General features: G+C 32.5%; 2 protein-coding genes across 2 annotated transcripts; both read left to right on the top strand.

The window, feature by feature from the left end:
• The first annotated feature begins 4997 nt into the window (after window positions 1-4997).
• LOC111501926 (uncharacterized) lies at window positions 4998-10536 on the top strand. The gene is made up of 5 exons (XM_023155858.2): window positions 4998-5629; window positions 5681-6315; window positions 6899-7107; window positions 9039-9237; window positions 9756-10536. The coding sequence occupies exons 1-5, from the start codon at window positions 5341-5343 to the stop codon at window positions 9966-9968; spliced, it is 1545 nt and encodes a 514-aa protein (XP_023011626.2). The 5' UTR covers window positions 4998-5340; the 3' UTR covers window positions 9969-10536.
• Window positions 10537-14162: 3626 nt separating this feature from the next.
• On the top strand, window positions 14163-15618 carry LOC111501927 (COMM domain-containing protein 3). The gene is made up of 3 exons (XM_023155859.2): window positions 14163-14514; window positions 14646-14920; window positions 14976-15618. The coding sequence occupies exons 1-3, from the start codon at window positions 14385-14387 to the stop codon at window positions 15168-15170; spliced, it is 600 nt and encodes a 199-aa protein (XP_023011627.2). The 5' UTR covers window positions 14163-14384; the 3' UTR covers window positions 15171-15618.
• The last annotated feature ends 3322 nt before the right edge of the window (window positions 15619-18940 follow it).

Below are 18940 nucleotides of genomic sequence, written 5' to 3'. Positions count from 1 at the left end.
TGATTACATTGAATTTACCTATTTTTTGCCTAGGAGAAGTTGAAGGAGACATTTGAAGAGACATTGCAAAAGACGTTTGAAATGATACCAGAGGCCGAACGCATTGCACTGATATGAGTATATAAGATAAGGTAAATAATATCAGGCTGTTTTGTCCATTTGTAATTCCGTCAGAATAAAAATTTTGTGTTCGAGATTCGATGATGTCGACGAAGGCCGTTTTTGCCTGGTCCTGATTGGAAAAGGTTCTACCGGTGGGAAAGTTATCGAAGTGCTTGAAAAGATGGAAGCTGGTTGGCGAGAGGTCTGGCGAGTATGGTGGGTTATGGTTAGTGAATCATACTAGGAGCAACCGACCACCACACAGTAACCATGGTCTTTTTTTGATGGGTTTTTGCCTTTGGAAAGTGTCTGGGTGGCTCATTGCTGTCTAACCACTGTCCTGAACATATCCTGTTGTTATAGATGATGCATTTTTCATCACACGTGGTGATCCGATCCAAAAAAGGATCGTTTTGGTTGCGTGAAGGCAAACAGAACCAATCTCGAAACATGACAATTTCTGACAAAATGGTTTAGACTTTCACGGCTGAGGTTTTCAGTGTCATTGCTTTTCGAGTTTCAATGCCGTGGATTTTTAGAATTTCATCTTTGAAATTCCAAAAATCCACGGCTTTCAAACTCGAAAAGCAATGACATAGATGACAATTTCTGTTGATTGTTCAAATCGTAGGGAACCCACTTTTCGAGCTTATTGACCTTTCGAATACAGTTTAAACCATAAAAAACCGCACGGGAGCCGACGCCCAGTTCTTCCGCTATCCCACGCACTGTTTGTAATGACTCAGTCTCCACTAGGATCCCCAAATCCTCGTCCTGAATTACCGTAGGTCGACCACTTCTGAGCTCATCTTCGAATCAATCTGTTTTAAATGTATTTTTCCGTTTATCAGCTGTCGCCCCCATACGAACGATAACTCTTAGAAGTTGAGAAACTTGTTCGAGCTAAGGACTAACGAGGTCTTACCTTTTAACGTGTGATTCCTAACACGGTCAATTCCTAACATGATCAATCATTTATTTCCCATAATTGACAACATACATGGTATAGGGATAGTCATAGATACTATACACCTATAAAACATAAAAACTAATGGGTGTATCTTACAAATAAATAAATTACGTGCACAAAAATTCGGTCACGGTATAAAAAACTTTTGTGCAATAAAAATACTTCGAGTTCTTTTTTGACTTCTATTTTCCCAGTACAATTTTCTACTGACTCAGGTAATTTGTTGAATAGCCTTGGCCCAATACAGTTTGACGAAGAACCGGTAATATTTAATCTGGCAAAAGGTATACGCAAGTGGTTCTTTTATCTTGTATTAATGTTGTGTGTGTTATAATTCTTCGGGATTCCTTTCCTATTTCTATAGACAAATAAACACATCTCAAAAATAAATAATCCAGTCATAGTTAAAATGTTCAGTTTTTTGAAAAAATCTCTGCAAGAGTGTTGTCTTGATTTTCCTGCTAAGTACCTTACGGTTCTTTTTTGTGTAATGAATGTGTTCCTAGAATGTATGGAGTTGCCCCAGAAATGAATCTCAAACGAGATTCCGCCTGTGCATGGTGGAAGTTCATTAACTGTTCATGAGTTAGAATAGTTTTCATATTATAGATCAAGTAATAGAATGAATTAAGGTTATATATTAATGATTCACTATGTGTTTTGAACTTAAAATTTTTGTCTAGTTTAATACCTAGGAATTTCACAGTATCACTGGTTACAATTTCTTGACTAGATAGTTCAATTTTGAAGTCCTCACTGTGTTATTGGGCTGTCTGAAATTTTATGATAGTTGTTTTGTCTGGATTGGATGATAATTTATTTGACCTGAATCTCTTCATCAAACACTAATATAGATTCGCATTCATTTTGTAAGATGTTGTTAGATTTGTTAAAAATAATCAATGATATATCATCAGCATATAATGTAAATTGTATCCTAGGAAATATTGTACGATTTCATTGATGTAGAGATGAAATAGTATAGGCCCTAAAATAGAGCCTTGCGGGACACCTACATTGACTTCTGAGTTTGAAGATGTACATTTTCTACTTTGATTTTTATACTTTATGCTCACATATTGCACACGATTTCTCAAAAATGATGCTACCCGATCTAGAGAAACAGAAGTCAACCCGTAAGAATGCAGTTTATCTAGTAGCTTTGTATGAGCGACACAGTCGAACGCCTGACTAAGATTATAAAAAATACCCATCGGGCACTCGCCGGCCTCAGTGAATTTCAGTATTTCTGAATGAAAAGACTGTACAGCCGTGTTGGTAGGCATGCCAGGGCGGCTCCCATGTTGTTGTTTGCTTACAATTTTAAATTTCTGTGAGAAGTTCTCTATTAAGAAAAGCATATTCTAAAATCTCTGAAACGTAATTTTGCAAATCAACGTGGAACAGTGTGTTCATTAACAACATCATTGCCAATTACCTGGTTAATTTTTCGGGCTGTTTGACAGTGCTTTGGTTCGATTTGAATTCGACATTATGTAGTAATTAAAATTTGGAAAAAATGAACAGCATCAATGTATAGAGTTCAAAATTCTCTATCGATCAGTATATTCCAGATCTCTTCATATCTGGTTTCATTTTCAGCAATAAGAGGTAACTAAACTAATGTCAATATTCAGCTGTATGAGAGGAAATGAGAAGTAATAGGGACGTAAGTTCAGAACTACGTCTTATTTGGTAATTCTCGATGATATATTTCTCAACTATTTTACAGAGAGTATAACAATTTAACTTCAAAATAGAGCTAGACAAACCTAAAGTTTGGGTAAATAAGTTGCCTAATTAGGCCATTTAATCAGCTCGAACAACAAAAGTTCAAAGAATATGACATCTGGTACAGAATCGTAAATTAACATTAAAAAGTTTCATTCAAATCCGAAACTAAATATTTTGAAATCATTCACTTGGAATATTTGGATAGTTACAGTATCGATAAAACAAAATTCTCAATTAAAATAGACTCGTTTTCTGTGAACAGAACTTCTTGGACAATCTAATACAATTTGTTTTCATCACAGAGTGTTCAATTAAATCATAGTAAACAACGGCAGTGAATAGAAAAACACTGAGCTTTCAAAACTACACAAAATTTGATTTGAGACCATTTATCCACCCCATTGCCCACAAATCTAAAGGGATGATCGAAAGACTCTATTCTACACTTATCGAACACATTATGTCGCAAAAATTGATATTATCTCCATGATACGTCATATTATTTGAAATTGTTGGCATATCCACTGAATAAAAGGTAAATACAAAGAAAATTCAAGGAAATCATACCCCGTCCTTAACAAATAAAGAGAGATATCATCAATAGCATATGTTCAATATTTAAGTCTTCTACTGTAAATCTTGACTCCATTGTGATTAAGAAAAATCAAAGTATATTTAGTTTTACTATTGAAAAACAAAACAGTCCAACAGTTAACTTTGTGAAATAATGAAAAATTGTTACCTACAATAATGAAATTTGGCAGTAAATCAAACACAAACAGGGAGAATTCAAATTTCATTCAATATTCTGATGCAGATCATAAACAAGTACGAAATTATCAATTCAACGTGAGACGTATGAAATTCTTATAGAATTTCAAAATTATGTATCCAAGCATAGTACCAACTACTGACCTATAAATATTAAGAACTGCTGAAAATTCAAAAAGAAAAACGACCTCTTCATGGTGTGGTCATGTTGCAGCATGAACATGCCTAACGAAGCCATTGTATAGTGAAACACGTGTTCTTTGTTTTCCGTATTTATCATTTTTTTATGAATATAGAGAAGCAAATGCCTTTTTTCCCAAAAAAATTAAATATATTTCAACAATTCAGTCGGTTCCCGCCTATAATTTCACTATATCCACCAACCAGAAAACTACCAACATTTGGCATCATATTTGTTATAATCTATTCTGACAGTCATCATCAAAAAACCTTACAATAATCAAACTCATCAATACAGTTTATTATATAATTTTTCACTATAAACTGTACTAATGAGTTATAATATGGTTTTTCATCAAATATCGGCTAGTTCTATTCAATTATTAAAATATTCAGATGGATTTTTCCCGTCAATTGAAAATTTGTATTGACACCAATCAGAAAACGATTCGTAGTGACGTCATTAATAATAAGATTCGCCAGAATGGAACGATTCAATTTGTGTCAAATGTCAAATTTAATAATAAAAACAAACTTTTCGATTTTCTCTAACATCATTTAGAATCGGATTTGTGCTAGTGATAATTTCTCAGCTTTATTTTGTATTGATGTAACGTAACGTCAAATTGCGTTTCAAAATCAACCTCACGCACCGTATAGAAGTAAACACTTCTATACGGTGCCTCACGCTAGTTCTGAATTATCATGAATACGTTTCAAATCATAGTTGATGTGACGTCATCGTTTCAACGACAGAATGAATGTTTTTGAATCACAGACGAAAACTTTTTGAATACGTGAGCGCCCGAAAACGCCTCATAATTATTCTATGTCACTTATTCTACATCACACACTACTAAGCTATGTCAAAAGCTACAGTTCAACTAGCCGAAGAAAGATGTTTGTTCTTGCACTCAACACAAACGAATGTAAATGGTGTACCAAAAAACAGTTTTTTTATGTGTGTCAGGAACTAATGAATAGATCATGCGCAACCAAATATAGTTGATCTTGTTCCATATTGTGCATGTTACTGATTCAATCCTGCTTGAATAGAAAAAATACGGCACTTTTATTTTTGCTTGGGAGCATCATTCAGGCCAATCTTTCGTACCTTGAGAAACGCATTCGTCTCATGTCGAATTTGATTCCGTTTATAATTCTGCCATTCACATAACTATTGGCAGTTTCATATAATTGAGACAGACTGGCAACTGTCAAAGAATCGTATATCTGGCAACACAGCTGAAACTTCAGTCAGTGAATGTTATGTCAAATCGAATTGTTTTTTATTTTATTTTGGATTTGGATATAAGAAATATCTGCTAATGAAGAATTTACTACGAAATTTTATTTAATTTAAGTCGTGTGGTTCTCATATGTTTCATTGTCTCATAATGTTCTAATGAAGATTTTTGGAATCAGTGTTTTGTGTTGCAGCTGCCTCAATGAACTGGCGCCATTTTAGTGATTGTTTATGACCTTTATGATTTTTTCTAATAACTTCTCATTTTCTGATTGAAGTCTTATTTTCCGCAATTGTCATAAAACGTTATCGTCAATAATTTTTTTGATATTTCAAGATGAACAGTACCCCACAGTCATGTACCAAGTCGGGAGATTCAGGATGCTACTTTGATACATCTCATTTGGTATTTGAAAGCACACCGAATTCAAAATCAGAAAATGAATCTACTATTTCGAGAAAGAGAAAAGCATCCTGTTTGTATAACTGTGACGTGAGAAAATTATCAGAAGTTCTGGAGTCATGTCCACCTTCTCCCCAATTTTCTAGTACCTTGAATGATTCTCTGATGAACAATTTGCAAAACTTTCATCTGCAAAATGATATAAGTACTATTTGTCAAGAAGGTACTTTGAATCAATTCAGGTATATAAATCATTATAAAAGATTATTTTTAGGACTCGAAAACTTGGAGCATGAACAATTGGAAAATAACGAGGAAAAATTATTGCCCTTGAAGAAGATATTCAAAAGCAGTGATGGTGTCAGGAAATTCTGGTCTGCCCCTAATACCCCCGAAAAATTATTAGTCAAAACTGTCCCACACAAGGCAAATACTAACAGCATTGTCAAGAATTTCTCTCAAATCAATGTTCACACACAATCACCCCTCAATAAAGATGCCTATGATATACTGTATCCTAATATACCACCACTGGATTTTAAAAAAACTCTCACACCACAAAAATTCAAAACTTGTTTGGACAAGAGCATCACTCCTGCAAAAAAGTGCCTTTTCTCTCTACCAAAAAAGGAATTATTCAGGAAAATCGTTACAAATAACATTATAATGGAACGGATTCTAAGGGAGCTCTCTAACGGAGATCTCTATAGGTTGGGACAAGTTTCTAGAAGCTTGAAGGATGCTATTCTATTGGATCCCAAAGCCTCCAATAGATATATGGGGTATTTGCGGGTTCATCACAATCATAAGGAAAATTATAGGATAACACCACCATCTTCACCAGAGCAAATTATTGACTCCCTTAAGGAGCCTAGTCCAAATTCCAAGAACTTTGTATATTTTTATAAAGTGAGTTTTTCGTTCATCACATGTACACTATTTGAAGATTATATAGGATTATTTTTACATTAAAAAAATAATTTTGTATTGTACAGTATTAGGTGGGACGGTAACCGGTTAGGTTAGCGTGAATGTTTCGTTCTACTCGTACAATCAACCTGTATGTTGAATGATGGATTGAGCCCTACGGTCAGTTGATCAATTCTAAGGGTTATCATTTGTAGGCGACTGACAGCTAGTTAACCGAAAAACAGTTTTCAACAGATTGTTATAAATAATGAATGAATAATAATATAATATGTAGAATGTTAAATATACATATTAACTGGTTGTTGTAAAACAATATTTTTAATATCACTGCTTTATCAGTGCTATTGGTGCAGTAATAACTACATGAGTTAGCTACCAATTATTGTTGTAAATAAGAACTGTAGCACAGTGTGTAATATTCATTTCTACCGAAGAAGCTACTGTGTGAAAATTGTATAATTCAATCATGGATCATGTTAATAATTTTGTATCAAGTAATGTATCAGTCCATCCACAATTTGAAACAATCATTGATTTTTGTGAAAATATTCCTCATTTTCAGATTGCTTGTGAACTCAACAAAAACCAGTCTCTCACCAAATGTCCTAGATGCAATAAGGCTTCTGTTGTGGAAAATTCCATTGGTCAGTGTCAAAATATCAACAGATGTGGCTATATATTCTGTAAGAAGTGCAACAGTTTTTCAAACAACCCGAAAGATTTTAGAGACAAGTGCAACAATGCTCAAATTATGGACCCAACAAAACCAAGGTATTCTTTTTACAGGGTCATCCTATATAGATAACTTAAAAATACATAATTGCGGGTTCTAATAACTCAGAGAATAACACAAGCAAGATATTTATATGTCACTTTAATAAGTGCCACCAGTTGCTTTTGTATATTAGTTGCTACTTTCATGTTCTATTTTCTATTCGGCTATAAATGCTGTGATTTAATGTATCTAATTCTTAGTATCTTTATTTTATTGTTTTGATAGTTTCCTACGCAACTTCGCATTGTCTTTATGGAAATAAAGTATTATTATTAATATAAATATCAGACTCTTGATGCCATATGCTTTTTTTAACTTTATTATTCATAAATATTCTCAAACACTCATACTCACTTCAGATCTACTCCTACCTACTTACTATTCAGTAGAAAAAGGTCCTACTTTCCGATGTTATGTCCTACTTTTCCATCAGTAACTAACAATAAAAAATAGTAACCTAACAACCAACTAAGATACATACACTTGTCCTGACAACTTTATTAAATTACAATGAGCATTGTAACTAACAATAAAAAATAGTAACCTAACAACCAACTAAGATACATACACTTGTCCTGACAACTTTATTAAATTACAATGAGCATTATAATCTGTAAATTTTATAATTTCATGTACCTGAATGCATTCATCACTCAATTTACTCATAAACTTCATACTTCCTATGCCAAAGAGTCCTTTCTCTTTTGTATATTAGGGTGAAAAAAGTATATTACGTAGCAAGCTTTGAAAAATCTCATAATTATTATCATATTTAATTTTGAATTTGAAAACTATGTTTGATTAATGCATACAAATTTGAATTTATTGATTCAAGTTGGAAATAATGATCATGCACGCAGTACGGCTTTATTCAAAAGTTTTCTGATTGATTCGGCCGTTACTTGATGAAGATCCACAGTAATTTCAAAAACTCCACAAATAAGTTTGTGGAGATCAAATCGTTGAGGTCTAGTTTTTGAAATTTATTCAAAAGTCTACTAATTTTACAGAAACTGGGTAATAAGGCATATAGGAAACCTTAAACCAAGAGACTCCTGTAGAACTATCAAAAAACATAATATTCTAACGGTAACTGCATTATTTATACTGGAATCTGTGTGTATAATAAATAAGCATATATTAAATTTTGCTGCATCCTCTTCCCATTATAACACCCAAAACTGCAGACACACTCTGAAACTCACTGTGCCAACTAAAAACATTACCAGAGACTCCATATTTTACAACGGTGGAAAATGTACAATCATTTGCCTATGAACATAAGATCTCTGCCAATATAAATGACTTCCAATTCAGGAAGTTAGTCAAACAATTTCTATCTGATAGAATCTATTATACTTTGGATGAATATTTTTTTATCTTTACTTATTAAGTAGCACTTAAGTTGTTACTTTTTATGTCTACTCTTTTATAAACTTGACTTTTACTCTTTTATATATACATATCTTTTATATCCTCCATTTCAACATAGTTTGTACCCATGCACCATTTATATTTTTATTTTAATTTCAGTTGGTATGTATTGCATTTTTTAAAGTATGTACTACCCAAGCTTTGTCTACAAGATTATGTCTTATGATAATAAAGCATATTATTATTATTATTATTACCCACTAAGTAATTTTGTATCACATAAATAATGATGATAATAAATTGTACACTTTTGCACTCGCCTTCCACAATTTCAATAATTGATAGGGTTTTGTAATGGATCATGAGATATAATGAATATGATAAACCTAACTATTCCCTCAACAAATAGGGTGAAAAAACGTGCACATATGTTCATAATTATCTTTTACATCTAGTTCATGTTTCAATTAAAATATAAAAAAATAATTTGAATTTTTTTTTCGAAAAATACATTCACTTAAATTCGAATGTCTTTCAAATACCTTTTTTTCAGGAATCAACTAGGTGACCTCAGCAACTCATCTGTTACTAGTGATTATATGACGGAATATTCAACATTCTTCTCGTCTTCATTAAACCTCAATTTATCTTCCAAATGCGATTTTTCTGGGCTCATATCAGATCGGCAAATGTCAACTCCAAAGCTTGCAGTGAAGAGGAATTTGTCCAAATCTTTTATGCTATCATCCGATGTAAGTAAAAATAAATATCACAAAGAACAAGTTGGTAACATCTAGAATAAACAGTCATGTGTTATTCAAAATAGTTGTCTTTGAGGGCGATACAAGGATTATAGCGGTCATATAATTTTTCTATACCATTTTTATAGTATAATTTGTCTTTAGTCTTAAAATAGACCTCAGTTTCAGCATATACCTCTTCATTGCCGCTAAATTTCTTTCCAGCAAGCATTTTCTTGAGGTCTGCTGCTGGAGAATACGATGGATACGGAAGCAGTTTGAAGCCCAATTCATTCCATTTTGCCATCGTTTTCATTGCTTTGTGATACGGTGCCCCCTCTTGATGGAAAAAGCACTTTTTTTTTCTTCAACTGCATATTGCATTTAAGCCAAATTGATTCGCATTGAAAAGTTCATGAAGGTTGAAGAAACGACTGAGTTTGATGGCTTTTTTTCATAGACTCAGACTAGAAATAGTGCACCACAATACTGCATCTAACAAATAATAATGTCAAGATTTTCTTTTTCAGGTAAAAAATAAGGTGCTCTCGTCTAACAATAACACAAGAGTGGTAGCGCCTCCCCAGAAATGTCAACGACGAACATCACTTCTTTCTGTGCTTCCCTCAGAAGATACCAACAAGTCCTATGATATCATGGAACCATCTAGTCCACCGAAAGTTAAACTTCATTCTGTGGGTTCGAAACAGAGCAAGAGAAACCTGAAAAGGTTGACTCGTTGATTTTTTAACAGCGAAAGCTCCTTTTGATGAAGAACTGGTTATACAGTTTTAAAATTTCATGAATATGTTTTCTTATTCATTGTACAGTGTTTTTATAATCAGTCGACAATATTGTTTCAAAACATGTAATAATTGTGATATTTACATCATTCCTTACGTTGTAACTGGTCAAGCAAGACATGACAACAATTTTCTTTTCAGAGAATGTGTTCGAACTTGCTGTACTACCCCCAGTAACTGTTTTACTATTATTATTTATTTTTCGATGAGGATACTAGGAATTTCAATGAGAATATTCCTATTCGATGGCAATTTTACTCAGAAAGAAATGGAGGGAATATTTTTTGTATGAGTGCTACTTTCTCCGGAACTATTGTTTCTCTGGAAACATTTTTTATGAATGAAATGTAGTAACTGAAAGATTGTCGAGTTTCCTTCTTGAAAAACTTTTGCCTTTCATTCTGTTAAACTTATTAAGTTGTAGTATCATAGGTTTAGTCAAGTTATACACAGTTTTGTAATAATTTCATTTTACAGTATTGAAAATACATATTGAACATTTTTTCTACTTGGTTTTTCACTTCCATTTGTGTACACACACTAAAAGATACTTGCATCCTGGACGTTGCTAATAAGGCAAAAGAGCAGAAGCAGAAGTAAATAATAACTTTAATAATGATAATAATAATATTTTTATTGCAAAACGATCTTCATAGGACACGGCAAACGTCAGGTACAGGTTTAAAAAAGCAAGTTAAAATGTATTTATGTCTATAAATCGGGGGGGATGAAAATCAGCTGTCATACGACAGTTCCATACGAACGACAACTCTCACAGAAGTTGAGAAACTTGTGTGAGCTTAGGACTAACGAGGTCTTACCTTTTAACGTGTGATTCATAATACGGTTGCAGAATCATCCCAGCTTCAAACAAATAAATTCTGTCGAGAAAAATATCTGGTCGAAGCGGGAATCGAGCCCACGACCTTCCGATCGTGAGTCGGGCGCACTACCACCGCGGCCAATTCCACAACAACATATTGAGGTATAGTACAAATCTTAAAATGTTAACAGTATTCTAATACAAAGACAAGAATGTAAGTATACAGCTGAATTTAAAAATCTGAGAAACACAATTGAAAGAGTATCTAAAACTAATACACTTTATTACATCCAACAATTAAAAGAATAATAGCGTTTCTGCTTCAAGTAACTTATGACAGAACTCCTGAACCTCTTCAGGCCCTTGATATCGTTCAGTACTTTGGGTATTGAGGTGTATGCTTTGCTTGGTAGTGTGTGCCTTTCTCATAAGTTTATTTATGGTAAGGGACAGATAGCTCATTTCGATGTCTAGCGTGGGGGTTCATATTAGTAGAATATTGATCAGCATTTGTAGGAAACAGATGGGGATATTTCTTTACATAGTTGACAAGGCCCAGGAAATACAGTGAAGGCACTGTCAAGGTGTCTAGTTCAGAAAAGTATGTCCTACATGAAGTATTACGACTCAATCCTAGTATACATCTCATAATTTTCTTTTGTGTTATGAATATTCTTTGTGAGCTTGATGAAGAGCCCCAAAATATAATTCCATAGGAAATAATTGACTGAACATGAGCATAGTAATATGTTCGCAAACATCTGACTGATACTTGCCCCGTAGATATCATATAACTCCACAGATGGAGTTCAGCCTACTATTCAAGATGTTTATGTGTGAATCCCAGCTGAGGGTTGGATCTAGTATAACGCCCAGGAATTTTATATGATCTGATATTGGAATCGATTTGCAGTTAAGTTTCACAAGTGGGGATTCTTCAAAGTTATTTCTTTTACTGAATGTTATTAGTCCCGTTTTTCCAACATTCAACTTAAGCGTGTTTCCTTCACACCACATGCTTTGTGCGACAGTTGAACCTTTTGTTGAGAGCTCCAACATATTATTTCCTATAACAACAACCGATGTGTCTTCAGAAGACTGATATATACTACCAAGTTTCAATGCATCATTCACATATAATAAGAAGAGAAGGGGTCCAAGAATTGACCCTTGGGGCACCCTTTGAATGATATTAGCTTTGCTAGACAGGTATTCGTCATGTTCATTTATGATAGCAACAACTTGCGAACGATCTGATAGATAAGACTCAATGAGCTTATGACTTACACCCTTAATACCGTAACCTTCTAGTTTGTTCAAAAGTTTTTTAAGGCTTACTGTGTCAAAAGCTTTTGAGAGATCAAAGTACAAGCCTACCAAAGAGTGTCCCCTATCCACACTTTCAGTGATATGTTTAATTGAATTGAAAATTGCTAGTTCAGTAGACATACCTTTCCTGAAACCAAATTGTTGAGCATTTAAAATATTGTTTCATTTATTATGTTAAAGATTTCTATTCAGCTAACTGGTTTGAGGAACATTGTGTTGTATGCATGAGACACAGTTTCATGAACATTTTGTATATTTCCGCATTGAGTGTAAAAGTTATTGAAAGTGTTTGCTATTTCAAAACAATTCATTATAGTTTGATTTTGGTTTTATTGTTGGCTTGATTGAATATACTCCAAATAGTCTTGGATTTATTTTTTGAAGTTGAAATTCTGGTGTCGTTTTGTGCCTTTTTGTACTCCGATAGATATTTCCTGTATGCCTTCTGTCTTGCTTATATTTAATGAGTATATCTTAACATTTTGTGTCTTTATAAAGTGTGTGTAAGTCACCAATATATTGTAAGTAATTTTAATATCCTGTAAGACAAAATTAGTACATTGTATGAGCTTAGTTCTAAAAGAGCTTAAAAATAAATCTTGAAACAAGTAAAGAGTTTACTAAGAGTAATACATTCATTAATATTTTTATTTTAACATTCAGTAGTTTCCAGAAGGGATATTGGTGATGTTTTGGTGGAGTTTTTCCAGATGAATTGAAGATAGCCATAGTGAAACTACTTCAAGGGATAAGTAGAGCATTTTTAACTTCAGACCAATCAATCTTCTATGTATATCAAAATTTTTTGAGATAGCGATGGTCAATCGATTTGTAAAATTCTTTACGAACTTCAAAACTTTTTCTAATTACCAACTGCTTTGATGTACTTCAGCAACGACGTCCTAGAAACAGTATACGAGAGAGACCTATGCTGTGAAATTTTCATTGCATAGATCATGACATTTTATTATGGAAACTTTATAAATATGGAATTCATGGAAAACTTCACGACAGGTTCAATTCATATTTGAAAAACCGAAAACATATAGTAGAATTCAATCAAAAAGAAAATACGGTAAGATTGGATACTTTTGAGTGTGTCTATGGGAATCCCACTGGGTAGCATTCTCGGTCCAATAATGTTCATTATATTTATCAAAGATATTAATGAAGTTATAGCAGACACAAACACTGCTTACATGATCAACTGTGCTGATGATATCAATTATCTATTAACATGTGCGAACCTATCTAATATAAAAAAGAGTATTAAAATAATAGAACAATCCAAAGATTATTTTCCAGAGAACGATGGAATAACAAATTGTATCATGTTCAAAATCAATAACGGTATAGAAACACCACGAAACATAATTATGGACAATCAAAAAATCCCTTGCAACTTCAGTGAAGTTTCTAGGCATATACATTGATGACACTAAGTTGGACTAGTCAGATAGACATACTTTGCATTAAACTATCATCGGTAACATACGCCATGAGAGTTCCAAAGAAAGTTGATCTTGAAGCACTAATAACAGTATATTATGAGGTTTTTTTTTACTCTGCTATGTAACGAGCTAATCATCTGGGGCTCAAGTCATACGGTGCTCGAGCCAGGATATTTATAATATGCTCGGACTAAGTATTGCGAAAAGTGCGTCCCATGAAGGTCTACGCCTGTATCAAAAATCAAATCTCTGCTTTTGAAAATGACTGAAATACATCAAACTGAAATAGGCCTGCCACACTATTTGATGAAATGCGAGACTGATTTGTTAAAGCAAAGTGGCAGAGTGTAAAATGTGTCAAAATCCGCAAACCAGAAAGCACAATTTTTGCGCCTTGTTGGAAACACTGATGACAACTGATGGGTATGGCGTTCGTGTCTTCTTGAAAATTTTTGGCTATTTCTTAGACCTCAGAGTAATAAAATGATATTTAGTATTTTTTATTACTCTGAGTATTAGACTGTGTATGGCTAAATGCGCCGTACGGAAGCAAAAGTCAAGATAGCCTAAAGAGAGAGAGAGAGATTTAGAGTATTTAGACTGTTATAATTCCAATATTTTCGATAGAGGTCGCCATATAATTAACTTTGAATTTTTGGGTTAGGAGTCAGGATATACTTATTCAAAATATAAGCTAGATTTGATTTTTTTTTAAATTATCTTACATTGCTTCACCTTGCTTGATAAAAAAAAATGAATTTTGAGGATTCTTGTAAAACATCTATTGGACTTGCTCAAAACTCAAGTGTAATAAGTGATGAAGTTTTCAAAAAAATGCTGGAAAACTGTTTTGCAATATTGACTGGAAAGGAAGAAATTCATAGTGAGTATGGCCTTTATATGAAAACGACCAAAGTGCCATCAGATATTTACAATTAAAATTATCATTTTTGATGTACAATATGTACATAAAGTATGGAAATTATTGATAGTTGGTAATTTGCTGCATTTCAGGTATTATGGGCCTTTGTCAGTCCAAACCTGATGTCCTAAAGGAATTTTATGCTGCTCTGCTTTGTGTTTCCGCAGAATTTGCCAGACGAAGATCATCCACAGAAGACATTCTTCGTTTTCTAAATACAGATTGTGGATTACCTTTAAAGAAATCTAACTTATTCACTGAATATTTTGACAAAAACAAGCTAGCCTTAGAAACATCATTACTGAATATAACTGGAGCTCTGCCTCATGTGACTGATGTTAAATGGAAAATCGACTATATTGTGAAGGTAAAATATAAAAATTCACATGTAGTCCAGCTAATCAATAAAACCTTTGTTTTAGTCAAATACAATGGATTCTTCAGAAGGTCCTATATTCAGAATCAATTTAATATCAGAGAAGTTTGACACAGAATCCCAACACAAGAAATTAGAAAATATCATGTTCAATTGTACTTCCCAAGAGCTGCAAGATCTAGTATACAAACTGAAAGATGCAGTAAGACATTGTAGTTCTGTTACTCAGCGACTACTTTGACATATTTCAAATGGAAAATGTATTCAACAAGGAAATATGAATATTGCTGAAAATTCATGCCCTGGAAAAAAAATACTTGTACCTATACAGTATCTACAATTTCAAATTGGTACTACCCTCTATATTTCGGCCTCTATAAAAATCAAAAAACATGCAAAAAGGGTCAAATTTATTTTTGAAGGGGTCATTTTATAGGCTGGTTTTCAATAAAATTACATCCTAGCAGAGGCTAACACAACCCCTAAAATCTTAAATGGGTGCTTGGGTTATACTTCATTTCAAAGGTCGTTCAGCTAACTTTTCAAAATACCAAATACTTGACCTTTCTTTCTAGTACTTTGGGAAAAATCAAGTAAAACCATGAAGGTACTCAAGTATCAAGTGTTTTGCAATACAACATAAAACATTAATGAAAACTAACTTGTCTTATTAAATGTTCGAAATGTGATGAAGTCTGCTCTATAATTCCTCTAACTTTTAAAACTTCTGCCTGAAGTTCTCTACAAGCACTGTGATTATTTTCTTCTAATCTTCCAAATCTCAAGGCTGTATTTTAGGAACAATTGATTTTAAATTACCCATAAAAATAAATCTAGAGCCAATAAGTCAGTTCAATTCAAGTTACTTGGCACATTTGATTACACCAAAAGCTGCTCATCATTTTGAGGTTCAACTTAGTATAATTTAAACTTCACTGCATTCATGTGGAATAAACTTCCTGAGAAAGTTTTTCCAAATTAATTCATGAGAGGTAAGGGGTAATGTATTTTCACCTGATCCTAGAGCATCTAATAAGCATCTGGAGCATCTAATAGGTCCCTAAACAATGGTGACAGCGTTAGTTTGCTGGGAATTATAATTGATGACTCACTGAATGGTCAGTTCACATAGAGCAGCTATGTGCCAAAATCTCAAAATACATTTTTACTTCTCTGTTTGAATGGAGCAAATATTTTTATTTTTCAAGAATTTATTGGTATTGTTTCAGATCGATTCATCTGAATTTCATAAAATGCTATCCTAATGATCACACCGTTGACATCAAAAAGCCATATAAAAATAATTCATAACTTTTTCACAGTAAACGCGAATTTCTAAACTAAAAACAAAAAGATGAATTACATATAGTGTATTACCGATATAAACATAATGATCATAAAATATGGTATTTTTTGTATTCCAGTAATTAAAAATAACAAAAATCTGGTGAAAACAGTTTATTCAATGCACATGTTTATAAAAATTACCCTGTAATGTAACGAAATTTTATATTACAAAAAATATTTCATTAACCGATAGTAACGTTACGTTTGGCCAAGTCATAGTTGATTGACCAAGACCAGCAGCGGCCGGGTTATTTTTCTCAGGGGATAATTTACAACAGTAACTACAGCAAGCGCCAAACGTGATGGCCAGCCTGCCCCACACAAACTCATTTTAAATATAACCCCCACTACAGATCTTGCAAGATATATGCTCTGTTCAGAGGCGTAACATTACTTGTCCTACAATGTTGTTGTCGTTTGGCATTGTCATAATAATTTGTGTTGCTTCTGAAAAAACGTTATCGCCTAACAAAAAATTTTAATGAACTGTACTACTACCTATAGTACTAAATAAATTATGAAAATACATAGTTATAGGTACGACAGTGGCCGGCAAGGGGCTTACTGTAATCCAATGGTAATTTAGTTGAGAGAATCTATACCTGCGCGTACGTCGCCATCACGTTTGGCGCTTGCTATATATAATATAGAAATGTAAATAAAACTATTAATGTTGAACTGCATTGAGGCAATTCAATTTCAAGACAGCTTTTTATTAGTATCCAACTATATTAGGTGATGTAATTTTCTAAAAATAAAAGGAATATTTAGGCTTACTGAACTTTCTTGGTAGGAAATATTGAGAAATTATTGAATGAACAAAAATAAAATTTTGAAATACAAAACCATTTATTTTTATGATGCTTTCAATATTTCTTTTTTTTTTTGAGTGGAATATTTGGTCCAGAACGGTTTTTTTGTTATAAATTTCAACTCATATCCTCATATTTACAACCAGTCAGTCCTATTTACAAGTATATTGATTACACTCATCAGATATGAAAGCATTGCTAAACATAATGGGGAATGTTCCTCCTGACGAAAATCAAGTAGTTTTCATGAAAGAGCTCTAAAACAACGCATTTTAAACTTATCATTTCAACCTTTTTCTTTAAAAAATTATTTGAATACTTAGAAAAGAGGAATGAAATAATGCATTCAACATTTAAAGGGATTCGTTTCTATTTCACCATTTGGCAACATGGGTTATATCTATTAAAGGACAATGAATCTCTTACCTGTATGAGACAAACAAAGATGACATATTTCAGAGGCGTGCTATTATGTTTACTTATGTTCCGAGTTCTGAGACATTCTGTGACATATGACATTTTGTGCACCTAACCTATCTTCCTCTATATAAATAAATAACAAAACAACTGTTGTTTATGTGGCTTGTGAAGGTGGTATTGAACTGTAATTTATATTTTGCCTTAATTGTTGATTTATGAAGATAATGATCCTTTTTTAAAGTAGAATATCTAGGTACGTATAAATTATTTCAACTTGATATAGGCGCTGTTGCCAATATGTGAATCAGAAACAAATCCCTTAAAAAATTAAAACCCAACATTTGAAACATCAATTTGAACACTTTTCGGAGTAAATTTGAAAAACTCATGAATTAAACTCAACTTTATTTTGTTCAAACTTGCATTTGCTGTAATAACCCAAATTGAGGAACATTCATCATTGTATAAGATTGAAATCGTTGAACATTACTGAATCAATATGTTATAAAATGATTTTAAATCCCTGAATGAACCAATACAATTGAAAATTAGAATGAATAGCTGAAAATAACAATTATATTAAGCAAAAAAAAAACCTGAAATGAAATTACAATAAAATGAAATACAAGCAATAAATTGAAAAATCAAACAAAAAAAAAGGAAATGAAAATTAAAAGATTTCAAGCCAAGTTATTTCACGACGTTTCGATTGTCAGTATCCACAATCTTTTTCAAGTGACGCAGGCATCACCTTGAAATCTTTTAGTTTTTATTTCCTTTTTTTGTTTAATTGTTCAATTTCTTGCTTGTAATTTCATTTCAGGTTTCTTTTTTTGCTTAATATAATTTTTATTTTCAGCTATTCATTTTAATTTTCAATTGTATTGGTTCATTAAGGGATTTTAAATCATTTTATATCACATTAGACAATGGAAGTCCTAACTAATAAAAGAAATTTATTGAATAGGCAGTCAAACCTTTACAAATTTGAGACAGAAAACTTTAATGAAAATACTCAATGGTTTATAGTAATTATAAAGCATGTCATAATAATTATAAATAAAGGGCACTGCTTCCCAAAATGAGTAGATAATAGTACCAGGGTTTTTACTAAAAAAGAAAATCAAATATTTCATCCACAATTTTTAAAGTCATTTTTCAAGAGGGACTATCTGTAAAAGGTAATTAATATTAAATATATCCCAAGAATATTTAACAACTTTTATTAAATAAATATATCAAATTCATTTTTTTTCACTTCAAATTATATCTAAATAAATATGATGCACACATAATTTATGGGATGCAATCTGTTCACAAACAAAACATAAAATCAAGAATATATTGCATTACTGAAAATTCCAAAGACCAAAACTGAAACGAATGTGTTTCTTATCTCACTTTCAATAACTACATAATCAAAAAAATATAT

The sequence above is a fragment of the Leptinotarsa decemlineata genome, unplaced genomic scaffold (genome assembly GCF_025532065.1).
Source record: "Leptinotarsa decemlineata unplaced genomic scaffold, Ldec_3_MD MMD2_tig00000505_RagTag_RagTag, whole genome shotgun sequence".
NCBI classification, from domain to species: domain Eukaryota; kingdom Metazoa; phylum Arthropoda; class Insecta; order Coleoptera; family Chrysomelidae; genus Leptinotarsa; species Leptinotarsa decemlineata.
Note: the sequence above shows the minus strand (reverse complement) of the source record. Positions and strands in the feature narration are given on the sequence as shown.

Bases quoted from the DNA above. Each gene is read 5' to 3' on its own strand.
- LOC111501927 (XM_023155859.2), top strand. From the start codon at position 14,385: ATGAATTTTGAGGATTCTTGTAAAACATCTATTGGACTTGCTCAAAAC. The intron at 14,515-14,645 runs GTGAGTATGGCC...GCTGCATTTCAG, and splicing joins TGGAAAGGAAGAAATTCATA to GTATTATGGGCCTTTGTCAG. The intron at 14,921-14,975 runs GTAAAATATAAA...CCTTTGTTTTAG, and splicing joins AAATCGACTATATTGTGAAG to TCAAATACAATGGATTCTTC.
- LOC111501926 (XM_023155858.2), top strand. From the start codon at position 5,341: ATGAACAGTACCCCACAGTCATGTACCAAGTCGGGAGATTCAGGATGC. The intron at 6,316-6,898 runs GTGAGTTTTTCG...CCTCATTTTCAG, and splicing joins ACTTTGTATATTTTTATAAA to ATTGCTTGTGAACTCAACAA. The intron at 7,108-9,038 runs GTATTCTTTTTA...CCTTTTTTTCAG, and splicing joins ATGGACCCAACAAAACCAAG to GAATCAACTAGGTGACCTCA.